The 21382-nt window shown below is 50.7% G+C and overlaps 1 protein-coding gene across 2 annotated transcripts in view; it reads right to left on the reverse strand.

Annotated features, from left to right (window-relative positions):
* BICD2 (BICD cargo adaptor 2) overlaps positions 1–9893 on the reverse strand; it is a 43223-nt gene extending 33330 nt beyond the window's left edge. For both annotated transcript variants that reach the window (XM_044266047.1, XM_044266046.1), the window contains exon 1: positions 9584–9893. In XM_044266047.1, the coding sequence (XP_044121982.1) occupies positions 9584–9823 (240 nt within the window). In that variant the 5' untranslated portion in view covers positions 9824–9893. The remainder of the gene's footprint in view (positions 1–9583) is intronic.
* Between the last annotated feature and the right edge of the window lie 11489 nt (positions 9894–21382).

Genomic DNA, 21382 nt, shown 5'->3' on the forward strand with positions numbered 1-21382 from the left:
AACCACGTGCATTGTTACTTTTTGTCAAGATTTAAAAAAAAATCACAGTCACAGTTGTCAGGGACCATAACCAACCCCAACAACAGCACAGGGCTGAGGCCTGGGGAACAGGCCCCAGTCAGGTGCGCAGAGTCATACCACAAAACCACAGGGCTGAGGGGACACACGAAGCGACGGAAACCCAGTGAACCCACTAACACACCGTCAGGAGAGTGGGAATGAGACAAACAGAGCGCGGGCAGTCCCCATATACAGCGAAATGACGTGGGCGGGGGCGGGGTGACACACCAGAGCAGAAGACAGTCTTGTCCCTGCAACAGATGGTGCTGCCACACCCGACACCCCCACGCGAAGAAGTGCATCTGGACACATCTTATGCACGTCACAAAAACTAACTGAAAACCAAACCCCTCACCAAAAACAAAATGCAAACCGAAAGAACCTCCAGACAGAAACACAGAATTGGGATAATCCTGGGTTTGGTGATGCAGATCTCGGCACCAAAAGCACAACCCAGGGGCGCCTGAGGGACTCTGTTATTGGCGTCTGTCTGCGGGTCAGGTCATGATCCCAGGGTCCTGGGATCAAGGCCCTAGTCAGGCTCCCTGCTCAGCGGGTAGCCTGCTTCTCCCTCACCCCCTCCCCCTGCTTGTGTTCCCTCTCTCTCTGAGTCTATTAAATAAATAAATAAAATCTTAAAAAAAAAAAAAAACACAATCCACAAAAGCAAGATGGCACAAAACTGAAACCATTCTGTGAAAGACCCTGCTACAAGAGTGAAAAGACCAGGGACGCCTGGGTGGCGCAGTTGGTTAAACGACTGCCTCCGGCTCAGGGCGTGATCCTGGAGTCCCGGGATCGAGTCCCACATCAGGCTCCCAGCTCCATGGGGAGTCTGCTTCGCTCTCTGACCTTCTCCTCGCTCATTCTCTCTCTCACTGTCTCTCTCAAATAAATAAAATAAAATCTTAAAAAAAAAAAAAAAAAACATTCTTAAGAGTGAAAAGACCAGCCACAGACTGGGAGAAATTACTCGAAAACTAGGACTTGTGTCCCAAACAGATAAAGACCGCCTAAAACAGTAAGAAACAACTCAATTTTCAAATGAGCCAAAAATGAGTGCCGACACCTCACCAAGGACACAGACAGCAAACAAGCACGCGACAAGCTGCTGTGCATCGAGTGCCATCTGGGGACACCAACAAGATGCCACTCCACCTGGGCGCCTGAGTGGCTCAGTGGGTTAAGCCGCTGCCTTCGGCTCAGGTCATGATCTCAGGGTTCTGGGATCGAGTCCCGCATCGGGCTCTCTGCTCAGCAGGGAGCCTGCTTCCCTTCCTCTCTCTCTGCCTGCCTCTCTGCTTACTTGTGATCTCTCTCTGTCAAATGAATAAATAAAATCTTTAAAAAAAAAAAAAAAAAAAAGATGCCACTCCACCTTCCGGAGTGGCCAACGTCCGGAGCACTGGCCACACCAAAGGCTGGTGAGGCCGCGGAGCAGCGGGCACGCGGGGTCGGGCTGCAGAGATGCAGACTGCGCAGCCACTGTGGGAGCGTCCGGGAGTTTCCCGCAAAAGTAAACGTACTCAATCCAGCAATCACATGTCCGGGTACTGACCCCGAAAGAGCTGAAAACCTACCCCACGCAAAATTTGCACGCAGATGTTTGTGACAGATTTATTCATAATCGTGCAAAGCTGGAAGCATCCAAGATGCCCAGTGTGAATGGACGCCTGTGGAAAAGCCACAGGAAAATCCCTGAAGAAGCTGGGGGACCCTAGGAGGGAACATGAGCGCCGAGCAGTCTAGCTATTTCGAGTGGACGAAGCCACCTCACGGGATGGGTCGGGGACAATGGAGCTTGCTCAAGTACCTTGTTTGGAACTAAGTTGAGTACAGAAGACCAAAGGCACAGAAGCCCTCGGCTCTAGGTGACACGGGCACAGGTCAGCAGCTGTGACCCTCCTGCGCACCTGCACTGGGACAGAGCGGTTACGTGTCTGCGTGGCGGGTGGTGGAGCCCGGGGTGTCGCTGCTGGAGGGAGGCTGCGGCCGAGCAAGGGGAGGCAGCCGGAACGACACACGCGGCTAGGCTAGAGCTGGAGACATCGGTATGAATCCACGTTCAGCTTAACAGTACCCAGGCGGCTCCATCTAGAAATGTCTGTAGATGCGCGTGTGCACTGGCTGCTGTGCCCACACCTGTCGCCTGGCTCTGCCGGCCGGGAGGGCGTGGAGGCAGTGACTGCAGCCGCAGCAAACACCCAGCACCCAGATCTTGCTGCTGCTGCTTCTTGTTTTTTTCTTTTTTTAAGATTTTATTTATTTTATTTTTTGAGAGAGAGAGAGAGGGAGAGAGCGAGCGCGCACACAAGCAGGGGAGGGGCATAGGGAGAGGGAGAACCTGATTCCCCGCTGAGCTGGGAGCCCAGTGTGGAGCCCCATCCCAGGACCCTGGGATCATGACGCGAGCAGAGGGCAGATCTTAACAGACTCAGCCACGCAGGTGCCCTCAGATCTTGGCTTCTAACACCCTCTCCAATAAAAGAAACCAGGCTCCTTGAAGAAATGACTGGTTCCAGGACTGGGGCATGGATGAATCTGGAGTACTTCGCAGCACCACCAAGTTGCTAAGAAAGGAAGGAAGGAGGGAGGGAGTGACGAAGGAGGGAAGGAAGGGGGGGATGAAGGAGGAGGGAGGGAGGAAGAAGAAGAAGGAGAGGAGGAAGGGGGGGAGGAGGGGAGGGAAGGGACGGAAGGAAGGAGCACGTGGGGATGGACAATCGCGACAAGGAGTGTCGGGGGGCACAGGAGCAAATGCAAGAGCCGCCAGGGCCAAAGCGGGAACAAGTGAACGACCAAATCAGGCGTACTGGAACCTCACACAAACGTAAACTCAGTGTCTGTGAGCCACCACCAATATAAGCCCGTGGATGAGTGACTCAATCAACAGGGAAGAGCCAGGTCTCCCATGCAGAAATATCCCAAACCACGCACACAGACGCTCCCATCCAGGAGGCGTCTGCTTGAAAGGGGGAAGCGGTGCCCTGGCGGAGGAGACCCGGACAAACACCCAGGAAGGGATGTGGTGAGAAGAGCTCTTCGCTGCTGAGACCCTCCTCCCAAAACACATCACCCCACCCCAAGCCCGAGAAACACAGGACACAGATCCCAACTGAGGGACACTTGGCAAAACACCTGCCCAGTGCTCCTCAAAACTGTCAAGGTCACCACAAACACTGGAAGTCTGAGAACCTGCCACAACCAGGAAGAGCCTGAGGACACGTGGGTCTGTCTTGTGGGATCCCACATGGGGTCCTGGGGACAAGACCACATGAGCAAAGGCTGAGCTCCCACCAGCTCCCTCTGTTCCTCAAACCTCCCCCGTTTCTGGAACAGATACTGTAGCAGAAGGGACTGCTTCACCAGGCTGGCCACAATGACAAAGTCGGGGACATCAGTGCTGGCCACAGCTTGCTCCTAGGCCGCTATGGGATCTGCCCTCCCTAGCCGGTTGAGCACCTGCAGTCCCTGCCTTTGCACCAGGTGACAGGGTGACAGCAGAGAGCCTGGCCCTGCCCCATCCTGGGGCCAACATGCCCTCTGAGCACTCCAGGTTAGAGCTCTAGGGCATCCAGGGAGCCCCTCAGGTTGGCGGACAAACCTGGACCCCTGCAGTGCACACAGGATGGGGTGTGGAGAAGGACAGAGGAGCATGCCCAGGGGACCGCAGGCAGCCAATGGCCGAGGCCCACAGGACAGCATGGGGCCACCCTCACGCCATCGCTGCCAGGGCTTCCGGGATGCCGGGACACTGAGGCCCAGGGAGGGGGGCCACTGGGGTCACATCATGCCTTGCTGGCATACAGCATGGGCCATGAGCCCTTGCTCTGAGCCAGGTCCCCACATGTGGAACGGGGTCACAGAGAGCTGGCACTGCTCTGCATTGGCCAGGACACACCCGACTGGTCAGCATGAGCCCCGGTGGGCAGAGAAGGTGCAAGAAGGCGTGCTGGACAGGCGACCCAGGACCAGGCCACCAACCAGCAGAAGGCAGCAATCCCACCAACTTTTTAAGAAAAAGGAACACAGGGGCGCCTGGGCTCAGTGGGTTAAGCCTCTAGCTTTTGGTTCAGGTCATGATCTCAGGGTCCTGGGATCAAGTCCCACATCAGGATGTCTGCTCAGCAGGGAACCTGCTCCCCTGCCTACCTGCCTCTCTGCCTACTTGTGATCTCTGTCAAATAAATAAAATCTTTAAAGAAAAAAAAAAAAAAAGGAACACAAACTAAGAGTGGGGCCTGTGGGAGGGAACAGCCCCAGGTGTGGTGGGAGGCAAGATGGGCAGCCTCAGGACAGGTGCCAGCAGGCTGGTTGGTAAAGTGGCAGTGGTTGGTAAGGTGCCCCTCAGCCAGGGGCACCCAGCCCACCCTGCTCGGCTTTTGATGCAAACAAAGGACCCCTAAAGCAACATTTCTGAGTCCCACAGGGAAATCCCAATGCTGACCAGAGATCACGACAATGTCAAGGAATCATTAACTTCGTCAGATGTGCAAATTCACCCGTGAATGCTACAAAACGTTTACCTTACAGCCCTTATTTTTCTCAGCCCAACTCAGCCGCACTTACAGAGAAGCAAGGCCCAGGAAGGAGCGCGCCGGAGCCACAGACACAGGCAGAACACACATGCCCACCGCATGATTCCCTCTGCTTGGGTTCTGCTTGAAACTTCCCCTAAAGGTGGAAACCCTTAGCAGGGGTGCCATGCAGACAAACCCGTAAAACCCAACAGCACGAGGATTTCACACAGCGCAGCGACTGACCAGAAGCACACGGAGTCTTCTGAACCCACGGAAACCCAATCTGCGTTCACATGAATTAAACCTGCTCTTCTGCAACCCAGACCGTGAGACTGAACTGTGTGTCTCTGGAAGCTGTTACAGCAGCTGTTTCCTGCTTTTCAGAGTAGCCTGTACAGCTGCCCCACGTCCATGGGAAGAAAACATCTGGCAAACAGAAATAGCACGCCTTTCCCCATGCTCGCCATCAACCACCTCCTGAATCCCGCACACACACTGCTTACGGCTACCTGCTGACATACGATTTTTAAAACATACTAACCTCTAAAAAGGAAACCAGGCCCCAGACCTCCTGCCTGAGCCCGATGGCCCTGCAACCCCGTGACCCTGTGACCCGCAACCCCAGCTCTCGGTCTTCCTGCTGTGGGGGCGGGCTCCGGGCCCGGGAAGGCCTCGCCCGTCACAGCCTGCAGGGCCCTGTCCAGCCCCTGCCCAGCCGCCAGCCTCTCCTCACTGGCTCGGACGCAGCCAATCTCTCTCTATGCCCCACGAGTGCAGCGGCATGTCACCCAGCACACCGCTATGGACAACTGTGACTGCGGGCGGCTGCCCCTCGCTGACGGGGAAACTGATCTCCTCCCCCCCCAGGACAGGCCAGGGTCCTTGCGGCGACAGGGAAGTCCAGCGGGAGTCCGTGTGGCCCTGGCCACTGCTCACTCTAACCACCACCTGTCGGCGTGCTCCAGAGGCACTGCCCCCCCCATGCCCGGAGCCGCAGTCCCCTGCCCTGACCCTGACAGCCAGAGCCTCGTCTAGGGCCAGGCAGGGCCCACCCTCTCCCTCAGGGCCAGCAGGGAGACCGTGGCCCTGGAAGGCATGTGCAGCGCCCCCTTCCCTGCCGGGGCTGTACCCATCTCAGGAAGCAGCTCAGTCACAGCCAGTCACCACGGACAGGAGAGGAGGGGCCATGGGGGCACCGCCCGAGACTCTGCATTTCTAACGAAAAGCCTGACACACAGTTCCCAGGCGGCGGGGTGGGGAGCAGCCAGCAGCGCGGCCACGGGGAGCCAGCGGGTCACCGTCCTTGCTCCCCCGCAGCTGCCTCCCGCCTAGACCTTGTGTGCGTGGCCACCTCTATGCCCCCCAGGGCCCACCACACCCCACCTTCTGCCCCAAGTCAGGCCCCTTCCCACCCACGGCAGAACGGCCACCACACAGCAGCCCAGAACGTGCAGTCCCCTGGGGGGCTTCAGCCCCAAGGACTCTGCTTCATCTTCTAGGAGAATCCCCACAGGCTTCAGCCAAGTCAGGGCTCTTCCCACCCCAAGCAAACACTTGAAGAGGCCTCCAACCCCACCCCCCCGGCAGAACAGGGGCAGGCCACACAGGTTCAGTGCCTTGAGCAAAACTCAGCTTCTCTGTGCCTCAGTTTCCCCAGCTGTAGGAAGGACATAACAAGGTAATGACCCCAAGGGTGGGTGAGGGACCTGTAGGAGTCAGTGGGGCACGGGAGGCCTTCACAGCACCCTGCTCTGCGGGACTAAACTGACTCACAGCTCTAACTTCTACGCAAAGACCCTGAGGGGACCCAGTGCCTGAGGACTCTGTTCAGAGTGGTCACCCCCACTCATCCACACCTCAGTTTCCCCATCTACTGGGAGAGGAGGCTAGGAGAGGGAGGGAGGGAGGAAGGCCTGCGTGTAGGAAACAGAGCAGCGCCCCACTAGCTCTGCCCAGGCCCTTCAGGCCCGGCAGGCCCGGACACACCAGCGCTGAGAGCCGGACTCAGGCAAGTCCAGAGGGGATGCAGCGGTGAGAGGTACCCAGGCCCGGAAGGGCAGCCGGGCAGCCGGGCAGGCTCGCGGGCCTTCCAGGAGACGGCAGAGGCAGGGCGGCCGAGAGCAGCGAAGGCGGCCAAGACACAGCGCAGTAGTGCAGGGTGAGCCAGGCCCAGCCGGGGGCCCCGGACCGCAGGCTCTGCCACCCAGTCCAGGGGACTGTGGGGACTGTGGGGACTGTGGGGAGGGGAGCCAGGCCTGAGGGAGGTGGAGGGAAGGAGCCGACGACACTAGCTAGCAAACACTAAGTAAGCACTTACTGGGTGCCGGGCACTGTGCCCAGCCCGCCAAATTCCGCCTGCTGCTTCCCAGGACCCAAGTATGCTGCGCCAACAAGAGCCCGAGGCTGCGCCCAAGGCAGCAAGGGCACGGACGCCACACTGGGGCCCGGTGGCGGCCTGAGGCACGCCCTCCAGGGCCCACTCCCCGAGGCCAAGGGCCACCCACTCAGGGCACCGACCGGAGCCCAGCGGCAGGAGCTCCCGGCCCACACATGTGCCACCCCCAGACCTGAAGACGCAGCCGACGAACAGAGAGAGACGGGGACCTGGCCGCTCAGGACAGGAGGCCCCACACGCGTGCCCGAGGGCCGGCCGATTCTCTTCCGCACAGAGCAGGGAGGGGACACTGGGGCTTGGGACGGACTGGCCCTAAAGAACAGCAGCCCACTCGCCCTGGGCCTGGGCACCCAGCCACTCACCGGTGACCAGCTTCCCTCCCTCACAACAGCACCGCCTACAAAGGCTGGGCACAGCAGCACGAACACCCTGTCGGAAACACGGTCTGTCAGCAACTGAACCAACTCCAGGTCGAGAAACTACGTCTTCAAAGTACAAAAATGGCGCACCTCTCTAAAGACCCAACAAAATCGGTCACCTTAAATCTTGATTATTAAAGTAAGAGTTAAATATCCAAGTTAGACCCCGACGACGGTGAACGAGGCTGAGGAGAGCCTGTGCCGCCCTGGGTGTGAGGGGGCCCGGCGCAGGATTCCCACTTCCCACAGCGGGTCTGAGGCTCCGGCTCCGGCTCCGGCCCAACTGTTCTCGCCCCACCTACAGGGGGAGGAGCCAGGGTTCAGGACCCGAGAGCCCAGTGTCCAAGGCTAAGGGGCAGGTCCCTGCAGGAGCTGGGAGGTGACATCAAACTAAGGAAGCAGGCACTTAAAGAACACGTGTGGGGACTGACACACCGTCCTCCTGCTTTCCCTCGGGATCCACCCTCCAGACACACCCCACAAAACGGAGCCAAAATTCTTGCACTGGTCAAAACATCTGTGTCTGTGACAGTGAAGAGCTGACAACTGAATGGCCTCTAAGTGGGGGCCGGTTCTTTCTGCTACAGTCCGTTCTGGTCTGTTCCTAAACTGGACATGAATGTGAGCTTGTCAACACAGAAAGGGACTGTGCCTGCTGCTGGGGTGGGGGGTGGGGAGGTGCCCGGCAAGCAAGGGGAGGGGGGAGGACCAGAGACCAGAAGGGGGCCAAAGGCGCTCCTGCTCTGTATTCTCACCGCCCCCCGCCTTCCTCCACTGGTGCATCCCCTCACCCCACATATGAACATGGGGCCTTTCTGGGAGGGGCCACATGCCAGCCAATCTTGGCTCCACGGAGGCGCCACGACCTGCTGGCAGATGACAGGACCACGGGTCTGATGTGCTGCCACCTGCCCCCGCCACCGCCGTTGGGTCAGTTTACCGATACCAACCAAACACCTGCTTTGCCTAGCACAGATCTAAGCGCCTGTGAGGACTAATACATTTTCTCCTCCTCACTATCAGAAGAGGACCCTACTAGTGTCCCCAGTGAGGCAGGGAGGCTCTGAACATTACAGACACCTCCCTGAGGCCACTGGGAGCAGACATGCGGGGAGGTAGGCAGTCCGGAAGGCAGCAAGCATGGTGGATCCCAAGACCAAGGGCCAAGAGCCCAACTGGATAAGGGGAAGTGTCTGGTGGGGAACAGCACACTGTTAGAAAAAAACAAGAAGAGGCCACACATCTGACCATGCACGGCCTTTTCAAATATACAACTCTCAGACCACTCTTTCCTGGGTGGAGTGGCATTCCTCCTGCAATGCTGCAGAAGGAAAAGCTAGGGCTCCATCCCACAACCCCAACTCCAGCAAAGAGCTGGGCCTGCATCCAAACCTGGATGTTCCCCCCAGAAAGCAACTTCTTCCTGCCCACCCCCACAACAGGGCCGAACAGTCACGGAGACCTGGAAGAGAAACGCTGTTTAAGTCACCCAGAACTGCCTCAAGGAAGGCCTGCCCAGCTCTCGGGAGGGCCAGAAGGCACCCTGGGGGGGTCCCACCTCATCCGGGGACAAAAATCACAGGAGACACAAGGCTCTTTCGGGGACAAACACCAACAGACCTGTCACCAGACACTGGGACAGCGGCCAAGGCAGCCAAGACAGGAAGTAGGCGGGAGAAGTACTGCATCCCAGAGAAGTGATGAGGGGGGCAGTTGCGAGCTGAGCCTAGGACAAGGAGGATGCCAGGTACCGTAAAATGACCACATTCAAGGCAAGCCCTTGTTGCGGCCCTTTTCCGGCCTCAGGGCGCTCACGGAGGAGAGGAGAACCCGTCTGCCTGGAGGTGACGGGGACCCAGGCCTGGCCTCTCCCAGCCAGCTACCTGCATCCGTCCCACGCCCCCATCCCCCAACCCAGAAAGCCAAACGCCGCAGAGGACACCATCCCACCCGCCCCGAGGCCTGCAGCCAGAAGCAAACAGGCTGGCTACATGGCCCCACCCGCAGCGGCCCGAACTCTCGCATGCGCGCCGTCCACACGTGCGGGCCACTGCAGCACTGCCTAGCGGACCGGACACCCTGACCCCGGGCGCCGCAGTGCTGGCCCGGCCGGGCCGCAGAGCTGGCCAGGGCGCTGCCAGCCCGGGGTCCGGGGTCGGCCGGGGCGCGGCGCCGCCCCCGCTCCTCACCTCCTTGAGCTGCTCCATCTCGCCGCGGATGGCCTCGTAGTCCACCTCCAGCTCCTCGAACTGCAGCTTGAGCTGGTGCTTCTCCTCCAGCACCGCCAGCCCGTACTCGGCCGCCTGGATCTTCTCGCGCGTGGTCTCGGCCAGCTCGTGCGACAGCCGCTTCACCTCGGCGCGCAGCCACTCGGGCTGCGCCTCCATCACCAGCCGCGCGTACTCCTCCTCCTCCGACGGCGCCGACATGGTGGCCCGCGGCCGGCTACCGCTGCTCTCAACGAGGTTCAGGCCAGGTTCCTGTCCGCCGCAGCCGTCGTCGCCCCCACCGCCGCCGCCGCCGCCGCCGCCGCCCAGCCCGACGGCGCCCCGGCCGCCGCCGCGCAGCCGCGGTGAGCTCCGTGCCGCGCAAGGCACTGTGGGGGCCGTAGTCCCTCCCGCACCGACTACAAGGCCCGTCGTGCCCCGCGCGGCCGGGCTCGGCCGTGATTGGCCTGCGGCCGTACTGAGCCCTATCCCTTCTAAAGCCATTGCCTCCGTCACCGCCTCCGCGAGTATTGTGGGGGCCTTCGTCCCGCCTCCGGGTCCCACTACAAGACCCGTCGTGCCCAGCGCCGCCGCCGAGCCGTGATTGGCCCTGGCTTAGGCCACCGGCAGCCCCCGGAGGTATTGTGGGGGCTGTAGTCCCGCCCTCGCCCCCACGGGTGCCTGCTGCCTGGCGGTCATGCCCAACAAGGTTGGCATCGCACTGCCCCGCGGAGGCGGACACAAAAGGTCTCCCCGCTTTGGTGTCTTCCTCCATTTCTTTCAGCCGTAATTTTATATTTTCAGCCTACACTCTTTACCTCCTTGGTTGAACCCTTACGTGGTTTTTTATGCTCTTGTAAGTGGCATTGTTTTCTTGATTTCCTTATTAGCTTGTTTATTATTAGTGTGTAGAAGTGCTCTGGAGTTTCTGTGTGTCGGTTTGTTGTCCTGTAATGTCACTGAACCTGTTTATTAGCTCTAATAGCTTCTCTGGGTTTTGGTGTGGAACCCAGGGCTTTCTCCATGGAATATAGTGTCATCTGCAGTTTTACTTATCCCGGTCCAATCTGGATACCTTTCGTTCCTTTTTCTTGTCTGATTGCTGTGGCTAGGACTTCCAGGGCCGTGTGGAACAGAAGTGAGGACAGCGGGCATCCTTGTTGTCTTCCTGATCTTAGGAAGAAAGCTTTCAGTCTCTCACCCTTGAGTGTGATGTTCACTGGGTTTTTCATATATAGTCTTTATCGTATCAAGGAAGTTCCCTTCTATTCCTAGTCTGTTGAGTGTTTTTATCACAAAGGGGTATTGGACTTTATTATATGGTTTTCTGCATCAATTGAGATGATTATGTGGGGTTTTCCCCCTTTATTCTTCAATGTAGTGTCTTATGGTAGCTGAGTTTCCTTCTTTCTTTCTTTCTTTTTTTAGGTTTTATTTATTTATTTGAAAAAGAGAGAGAGCCTGAGCAAGGAGAAGGGCAGAGGGAGAGGGAAAAGGGAGCCTGATGCCACACTCAATCTCAGGACCCTAGAATCATGACCTGAGCCAAAGGCAGCTGCTTAACTGACCTAGCCACCCAGGCATGCCTTACCTTGATTGATTTTCATATGTTGAACCATCCTTGCATTGTGGGAATAAATCCCTTTTGACCGTGGTGTATAATCCTTTTAACATGTGACAGAATTTGGTTAGTGAGGATTTTGTTGAGGATTTTTGCATTAATGTTCAAAAGAAATAAATGGTTTTTGGGTGCCTGGGTGGCTCAGTGGGTTAAAGCCTCTGCCTTCGGCTCAGGTCATGATCTCAGGGTCCTGGGATCGAGTCCCGCATCGGGCTCTCTGCTCAGCAGGGAGCCTGCTTCCTCCTCTCTCTCTCTGCCTGCCTCTCTGCCTACTTGTGATCTCTCTCTGTCAAATAAATAAATAAAATCTTTAAAAAATAATAATAATAATAATAATAAAAGAAAGAAAGAAAGAAATGGTTTTTAAAGAAGTTATTCCTAAAGGCATATGAAAGTTTTCAAACACTCCTGGTTAAGAAGATAGGGCTAAGGGGCGCCTGGGTGTCTCAGTGGGTTAGGCCTCTGCCTTCAGCTCAGGTCATGATCTCAGGATCCTTGGATCAAGCCCCACATAGGGCTTTCTGCTCGGCAGGGAGCCTGCTTCCCCATCCCCTCCCCCACCACCCCACATTCCCCGCCCCCCCCCCCGCCTCTTCTGCCTCTCTGCCTACCTCTCTCGGTCAAATAAATAAATAAAATCTTAAAAAAAAAAAAAAGATAGGGCTAAGTGGAACTGAATGTCATACGGTGTGTTAAGTAGGGAAGGAAACAGAAGAGAAGGTTCCTGTGCACTCAGCTCTGGATCCGGGCCTTGGAAGGGCCTTGCACATTGCCCACAGAACTGGAAGAGAAGTGGAATCACTGGGATTTGAATGGTGACAGCAGTGTGGGCAATTACTTTTCCTTGAGCATGAGGTGTGCTTAATACATAAGAAAATGCCCTTTGGGATATGAGTACATCCCAAAGTATTTACAGGTGGAACACAGGATGCACTGAGTTTATTTTATTCCAGAAGAAGGGGCAATGAGGTTAACGGAAGAAGCAGCTGGTGGCAGTTGGAGGGCAGTGGTGCACACACTGCTCGTTATGCTCTAGGCTTCTACATCTATTTTAAAATTCTTTTAGTGAAAATTTTCATGTTTCCTTGTTGGAATGACATTATCTTCATAAAACAAATCATTTCCCTGTCTCTTCTCTGATGTGTCAGGCTGCCATTAGAGTGTTGCTTGACTTCCGGGTGGCTGTCCCTACTGGGAATAGATACATGACCAGTGGACGTGAATTCTGACCTCATCTTTGACCTACATCTTATTTTGTTTTAATTTTTAAAATTTTTTAATAAACATATAATGTGTTATTAGCCCCAGGGGTACAGGTCTGCGACCTACATCTTATTTTGAGTTAATCTATTGGTATCCCACTTACCAGTTGCTCTCTTGTGTCTGCCTGCATGAATTTACTTTTGAAAACTCTGTATGGTTTTTAGGTAATATCCACATGTTCAGAATTTCAGTTTAAAAGAATATACAACTACAGTGGTGCCTGGCTGGCTCAGTTAGTAGAGTATATGACTCTTGATCTAGGGGTTGTGTTTGAGTTCCATGTTGGGTGTAGAGATTTCTTAACTTTTTTTTAATCCAAAAAATATACAAAAAATAAAAGAACATGAACTACACACCTATCATAATGGCTAAAATAGAAAAAAATGATGGCAGCAACAAATGCTGGCAAAGATGCAGAGAAACAGTCATTCATACATTGCCTTCAAGAAAGCTATTTGTCTTTTTCCTATAAAAAAAGAACGTGCTGTTGCCACTAGACTCAATAATTTCACTCCTGGACATTTATCGTAAAGAAATGAGAACTTGTTTTGACATAAAAATGTGTACACAGGGCGCCTGGGTGGCTCAGTGGGTTGGACCGCTGCCTTCGGCTCAGGTCATGATCTCAGGGTCTGGGATCGAGTCTCGCATCAGGCTCTCTGCTCGGCAGGGAGCCCACTTCCCTCTCTCTCTCTGCCTGCCTTTCTGCCTACTTATAATCTCTGTCTGTCAAAGAAATAAATAAATCTTTTTTAAAAAATGTGTACACAGATGTTCACAGCAGACTTATTTGTAAAAATCCCAAACCAGAAACAACCCAAAATATCTTTCATCAGGTTAATAGTTTAAAAAAAAAACAAACCCACCAGGGTACACCTGTACCATGAGATACTACTTAGCAATAAAAGGAATCAGCTATGGAACCCACAACAATCTGGGTGAATATCCAGAGAATTACACCAAGTAAAAAAAACCAATCCCAAAAGGTTATGCAATGTAGGATTCCATCTATATGACACTCTTGAAATGACAAAATTAAGGAAATGGAGAACACATGAGTGATTGCCAGGGGTTGGAGTTGGGGAGGGTATGTGAGCACATAAAAGGGCAACGTAAGGGACTCTTGTGGTCACAGACATGTTCTGTATCTTGCTCTGATGTGTGACATGAATATACACACTTGATAAAATTGCACAGAACACACTTAGTGAGTATACGTAAACCCAGGAAGATCTGAATTAGATGGGTGGCTAGTAGCCATACCAGCCTCCTCTTTGTGACATTGTACTAGAGTTACAAAAAACATAACTGAGAAATATAAACAGAAAATACAATGTGGCTTTAATCTGATGAATAAGGTCTTAATCCAAAGCGCTCATTTCTGGGGGCACCTGAGTGTCAGTCCGTTAAGCATCTGACTTCAGCTCAGGTCAAGATCCCAGGGCCCTGGGATCCAGCCCCACACTTCTCCCTCCCCTTCTGTGATCTCTCTCAAATAAATAAATAAAATCTTTAAGTGCTTATTTCCGTCAGAGACAAAAGAAACTAATGATATCAAAATCACATATATTTATATGTGAAAGAAATACACAGAGAAAAGTAAGCCCCCTTCAAGGAGATAGAGAGACAGATTACTTCTCCTTTAAAGCAAGAGTGTATGATACTCACTGGTTCCTCTCAGCAATCCCTTTTATGGCTGCATAGTTCTCTGTGGTATAGGTAAGCCATACTTCCACTCCACTGATGGACACTTAGGTTGTTTCTGATCTTTTACGGATACATCATTGTAGCAATAAATATCCTCACTTTAGGGCTCATACGAGGAAGACAGTACAGTTGGTAAAAGTTGCTGATTTACGATGGCCATAGCTGTTTAGTTGATACAGCTGCTGGGATGGGAACTGCTTTGGGCACCTTTCCCAGGCTGGCATCTGACTGATGAGGGGACACCTCTGTCTCTTGGGCTTTCTTGCCAGGACCTCACCTCTGCTCTCCAGTGACCAGTGGTGGGGGTCCTCTTGCTTGAGTCAGGACAGCTCTGATGGGGGGCATCCAATTGGAATTATCACCCAACAATGAGGATTGTTTCCAAGAACCTCCACTCCTCCATAGGGCCCCTTTTGCCTTTTGAAGTTCTGATATACTTCTCAAATTGACTTACAGATTTCAAACAATCCTTATCAAAATGCCAGCTGGCTTTTTTTTCTTTTTTCTTTCTTTCTTTTTTTTTTTTTTTTTGCAGAAATTGATCAATGGAATAAAATCAAGAGTACAGAAATTAACCCACATTTTCATGGTGCATTGATTTTCAGCAGATCCTTTGGGGACAACAGGAGATCCACACACAAAAGAATGAAGTTGGAACACCACCTCAAATTTAAAATCTGTGCTCCAGAGGACAAAATTAAGAACAGAAGGGAGAAAGTCTTTCAAATGACAAGATCTGACATCTGGAACTCCTGAGGGAAGTCAACCTTAGGGTCTCTGGCAGCTGGCGCCCTCTGCTGGCCACATTTAGCTCTGCGCCTGCAGACCCTCCCAGGGGCAGGCCTAAGGGAAGGATTTTTCAGGGAGCAGGAGGAGGTTGGGAGGAGGGGTCAGGAGGGAGAGCAGCAGGGAAAGGGGAAATCTTCCTGCAAGAACACTGCACTTTAATAAGGGTGCCACCAACGCCGGCAATGTCCATGCCAGCTTGGGCTACCAAAGCAACACACCACAGACTGGGCAGCTTACAAAACAGACATTTATTTCTCACAGTCCAAGAGGTTGTCCAATATCAGGGTGGCAGCACGGTTAGGTTCTGGTGAGGCCTCTTCCTGGCTTGTAGATGGCAATCTTCTCCCTGTGTGCTCTTGTGGCAGAGAGTGAGCTCTGGCGCCTCCCCTCCTCCTCCTCCTCCTCCTCTTTCTTCTTCTAAAGGCACTAACCCTTTGGACTGGAGCCCCACCCTACTAACCTCATTTAACCTTTATCAACTCCTCTAGGCTCTTCTCTACCGGCGCACCAAGGTTTGGGTTTGGACATGTGCATTTTCGGGGGAAACAATTCAGTCCATGGCAACAAGAATAATAGAGAGGAGGGGCGTCTGGGTGGCTCAGTGGGTTAAAGCCTCTGCCTTCGGGTTGGGTCATGATCCCAGGGTACTGGGATCGAGCCCCATGTCGGGCTCTCTGCTCGGCAGGGAGCCTGCTTCCTCCTCTCTCTCTCTCTGCCTCTCTGCCTACTTGTGATCTCTGTCTGTCAAATAAATAAATAAAATCTTTAAAAAAAAAAAAAAGAATAATAGAGAGGGGTGCAAGATGGTGGAGACGTAGGAGACCTTAGTTTGGTCTGGTCCCAGGAATTCGGCCAGCTAGCTGTCAGATCATTCTGAACACCTGTGAACTCAACAGGAGATCTAAGAAAAGAAAGCCTGCAACTTGTCACACAGAAAAGTGACCACTTTCTGCAAGGTAGGAGGTGAGGAGACGTAGATCCAAGGAGATATATGGTAGGATAAAGCACGAGGAAGGAGCCTCCATCAGCCAGATACCGGAAAGTGACAGAGCAGCAGACCACAAAATCGGAACTTTTAGAAGTCTGCTCTGGTAAGGGACGTCCCTGCCTGAAAGGTACTCAGGTGGCGAAGTGGGGGGGGAACCCTAGCTGGGACAGTGTGGTCTCAGGATCCAGGGTCACAGAAAGAATGAAAGGGCCTGAGTCCAGTGAAATTCCCGGTACCGGAGTGGGGCAGCTGGCTGCAATCAGTGAGCCCAAGTGTGCGCCTTCACCTCGGGGTTGCCATAAACCTTGAACCCCACACAGTCTGGTGATTGCTGTGCAAACAGGGGCCCAGCAAGTGGCAGAACTGGAGTGAGACTCCCTCCCTCCCCCCAGGAGGAACAGCATGGGTATGTGCCACAGGAGTCTGCAGGGTTTGGGGACTTGAAATGGGGTCACCCATGCCTGAGATAGGAATGTTTGGTCACAGGCTGGGTTGAGCACAGAGTGTGGACAGAGACCAGGGAGACAGGAGTGATTGGCTGCTTTTTCCTAAGGACACATTGCGGGGGCAGTCTTTCAGCTCTGGGACTGGAGATTGGGAGGCCACCAATGTCATTCTCATCCACTAAAGCGGGTGGAAAGCCTTCAGGGAACAAAAGCCACATAAAGCAATCTGGAGCTACTTACTTTGCCTGACCCCTGGCAAGGGCAGTGCAATTCTGCCTCCGGCAAAGACACCTGAGAATCAGCACAATAGGCCCCTCCCCCCAAAGATTAGCAGGAACATCCAGCCAAGACCAAGTTCTCCGATCACACAAAACTCCAAAACTCTAGCACTAGGAGAAAATAGTATATAGAATTCATGTTCTTCCTCCCTCATGACTCCTTAGTCTTTCAATTTTAATTTCTTTTCACTTTCCTTTTTCAATGAATTTCTTATTTTATCAACTATTTTAAAGTCTTTTTTAACTTTCATTTTTATAGTTACATTCTATCTTTTCATTGTATTTAATTTTATTTTTGTACACATATAATTTTTTTCTTTCTTTACAGTTTTGGGATCTAGTTTTCTAACAAACAGGCCAAATTACCCAGGATGCACTGCATTGCTCTGTTCTATTCACCTGTCTGATCATATTCTCTCTCTCTCTTTTTTTTTTAATTAAAAAAATTTTTTTTCAGTGTCAGGTCTCATCTGATTTCTTTAGTATATATTTCTCTGAGGTTTTGTTGCCATTTGAGTATTTTTTTTTCTCTTGTTCGTCTCTTCTTCTCTGGACTGAATGACAAGATGGAAAAACTCACCTCAAGAAAGAGAACTAGAAAAAAAAAAAAAGAAAGAAAGAAAGAGAACTAGAGGGCGCCTGGGTGGCTCAGTGCGTTAAGCTCTGCCTTCGGCTCGGGTCATGATCCCAGGATCGTGGGATCGAGCCCCGCATTCGGCTTTCTGCTCAGCAGGGAGCCTGCTTCCTTCCTCTCTCTCTGCTTGCCTCTCTGCCTACTTGTGATCTCTGTCAAATAAATAAATAAAATCTTTAAAAAAAAAAAAAAAGAAGAAGAAGAAGAACTAGAGGCAGTACTGACTGCCAGGGACCTAACCAGTATGGATATAAGTAAGACATCAGAACTAGAGTTCAAAATAATGATATAAAGATATTAGCTGGGCTTGAAAAAGGCACAGAAGACACTAGAGAATCCCCTTCTGAAGAAATAAAAGAAGTAACATCTAATCAAGTCAAAATAAAAAAGGCTATTAATGAGATGCAATTAAAAAAAATGGAGGTCCTAACTGGTAGAATAAATGAGGCAGAAAAGAGAATTAGTGAAATAGAAAACAAAATGATGGAGAATAGAGAAGTTGAATAAAGAGAGATGAACAACTACTGGATGACAATGGAAGAATTTGAGACATAAGTGACACCATAAGACGAAACAATATTAGAATAATTGGGATCCCAGAAGAAGAGGAAAGAGGGAGGCAGCAGGAATTTGGAGCAAATTATAGCAGGTACCTTCCCTAATCTGGGGAAAGAAACAGGCATCCAAGTGCAGAAGGCACAAAGAACCCCCTTCAAAATCGATAGAAATAGGCCACCACCCAACATATAATAGTGAAATTTGCAAATCTCAGAGACAAAGAAAAAATTCTGAAAGCACCTCAGGACAGGAGGTCTGTAATCTACATAGGCAGAAACATTAGATTGGCAGAAGACCTATCCACAATGACCTGGCATGCCAGAAAAAACTGCCATGATATATTCAGAGAACTAAACAAGAAAAACATGCAGCCAAGAATACTATAACTAGCTAGGAGAGATCATTCAGAGTAGTAGGAGAGATAAAAAGCTTTCAGGACAAACAGAAATTAAAAGAATTTGTGATCACCAAATAGCCCTACAAGAAATATTAAAAGGAATCCTTTGGGGGCACCTGGGTGGCTCAGTGGGTTAAAGCCTCTGCCTTCGGCTCAGGTCATGATCCCTGGGTCCTGGGATCGAGCCCCGCATTGGGCTCTCTGTTCAGTGGAGATCCTGCTTCCTCCTCTCTCTGCCTGCCTCTCTGCCTACTTGTGATCTTTGTCTATCAAATAAATAAAATCTTTAAAAAATAAATAAATAAAATAAAAGCGATCCTTTAAGCAAAGAGAGAGCCCAAAAGAAACACAGACCAGAAAGGAACAGAGAAAATCTACAATAACAGTCACTTTACAGGTAATATAATGGCATTAATTCATATCTTTCAATAGTTGCTCTGAATGTAAATGGGCTAAATGCCCCCAATCAAAAGACACAGGGTAGCAGAAAGGATATAAAAGCAAGACCCACTGATATTTTGTTTGCAAAAGACTCGTTTTAGATGCAAAGATATCTCCAGTTTGAAAGTGAGGGGGTGGAAAACAATTTACCATGCTAATGGACATCAAAAGAGAGCTGGGGTGGCAATCCTTATATCAGAGAAACTAGATTTTAAACCAAAGACTGAAATAATAGATGAGGAAAGACACTATATCATAATTAAAGGCTCTATCCAACAAGATCTGACTATTGTAAATATTTATGCCCCGAACATGGGAGCAGTCAATTACATAAGTCAATTAATAACAAAATTAGAGAAACACATTGATAATAATACAATAACAGTAGGGAACATTAACATCCCACTCACTGAAGGGCATCACCTAAGCAGAAGATCAGCCAGGAAACAAGGGCTTTGAATGACACCCCGGACCAGATGGACATCACAGATATATTCTGAATGTTCCATCCCAAAGCAACAGAATACACGTTCTTCTCGAGTGCACATGGAACATTCTCCAAGTAGATCACATATTGAGTCACAAATCAGGTCTCAACTGATATTAGAAGATCAGGATCATTCCCTGCATATGGTCAGACCACAATGCTTTGAAACTTGAACTCAGTCACAAGAGGAAATTTGGGAAGAACCCAAATACATGGGGTGTCTGGTGGTTCAGTCATTAAGTGTCTGCCTTCAGTGCAGGTCGTGATCCCAGGGTCGTGGGATCGAGCCCCACATTGGGCTCCCTGTTCAGAGAGGATCCTCCTTTCCCCTCCACTCTCTCTGCCTGGTATTCTGCTTGCTTGTGCTCTGTCAAATAAGTAAATAAAAATCCTTTTAAAAAAATCAATACACAAGGAAAATACACACCTAACAACAGAACCCCAAATTATATGAAGCAAAACCTAATAGAATATTTTTTAAGCTTTTATTTATTTATTTGTCAGAGAGAGAGCGAGCAAGAGCGAGCACAGGCAGACAGAGTGGCAGAGTCAGACGGAGAAGCAGGCTCCCCGAGGAGCAAGGGGCCCGATGTGGGACTCGATCCCAGGACGCTGGGATCATGACCCGAGCCAAAGGCAGCTGCTCAGCCAACTGAGCCACCCAGGCGTCCCAACCTAATAGAATTGAAAGGAGAAATACACAATTCAAAACTGACAGTGGGCAATGTTAGTATACTATTCTCAGTAATTGAAAGAACAAGCAAGCAGCAAATCAGAAAGGATAAACATTTGAACAATACTATCAACCAACTTGACCTAAGTAACATTTACAGAATGTACACTAGTGACTACAGATTACACATTCTTTTCAAGAACTCTTGGAACATTCTCCAGCATAGGTCAAATGTTAGACACAAAACAAGTCAAAGTTTAAATAGATAGAAATTATGCAAAGTGTGTTCTCTGATTACAATGGAATTAAAATAGAAGCCAATAACTGAAGTCTGGAAGAACCTCAAGTATTGAGAAATTAAGCTACAAACTTCTAAATAATCCACGAGCCAAAGAAGATATAAGAAGATCAAAATTTAAGAGACTCTTTTTTTTTTTTTTTTAAAGATTTTATTTACTTATTTGACAGAGAGAAATCACAGGTAAGCAGAGAGGCAGGCAGAGAGAGGAGGAAGCAGGCTCCCCGCGGAGCGGAGAGCCTGATGCGGGGCTCGATCCCAGGACCCTGGGATCATGACCTGAGCCGAAGGCAGAGGCTTTAACCCACTGAGCCACCCAGGCGCCCCGAAGATCAAAATTTAAAATATTTTATTTGGGGCTGTTGGGTGGCTCAGTTGGTTAAGTGACTGCCTTCGGCTCAGGTCATGATCCCAGAGTCCTGGAATCGAGTCCTGCATTGGGCTCCTGGCTCTACAGGAGGTCTGCTTCTCCCTCTGATCTTCTCCCTTCTCATGCTCTCTCTCTTACGCTCTCAAATAAATAAATAAAATATTTTTAAAAGATTTTAGTCAATTAAAACAAAACAACAAATTAAAATATAAGGGATTAAGGAAAAGCATTGTACAGAGAATTTGTTGTCTTAAGTGCCTGTCAAAAAAGCAAAAAGGGATCTGAACCAAACAACTCAAGCATCCACCATAAGAAACTAGAAAAAGAAGAACAAATTAATTGTAAAGCAAATAAGAGGAAATAAATAATGAAGATAATAGAAGGAAAAATAATAAAGATTAAAAGCAGAAATCAATAAAACATCAATATAACCAATGAAACCTAAAGTTGATTTTAGGAAAAGACCAACAAAATTATCGAACCCTTAGCTATAGTAATTGAGAAAATAAAAGATAAGACACAAATTACCAAAACCAGAAATGGAAAAGTGGACTTCAAAGCTGACCTGGGTGGCTCCGTTGGTTATGTGTCTGCCTTCTGCTCAGGTCATGATCCCAGGGTCCTGGAATCAAGTCCCACACATGGCTCCTTGCTCAGTGGGGAGTCTGCTTTTCCTTCTCCTTCTCCTCCTGCTTGTATTCCCTCTTTCTCTGTCTCTTTGTCAAACAAATAAATAAAATCTTTTTTAAAAAAAAGTAATAGTAATATTTGGTTGGGTTCCCCAGTGAAGCCGTTTGGGCCCACAGTCGGTGTTATGAGAATGTTTTAAAC

This window comes from Neovison vison, chromosome 9, assembly GCF_020171115.1.
Source record: "Neovison vison isolate M4711 chromosome 9, ASM_NN_V1, whole genome shotgun sequence".
In the NCBI taxonomy this organism is placed as follows: domain Eukaryota; kingdom Metazoa; phylum Chordata; class Mammalia; order Carnivora; family Mustelidae; genus Neogale; species Neogale vison.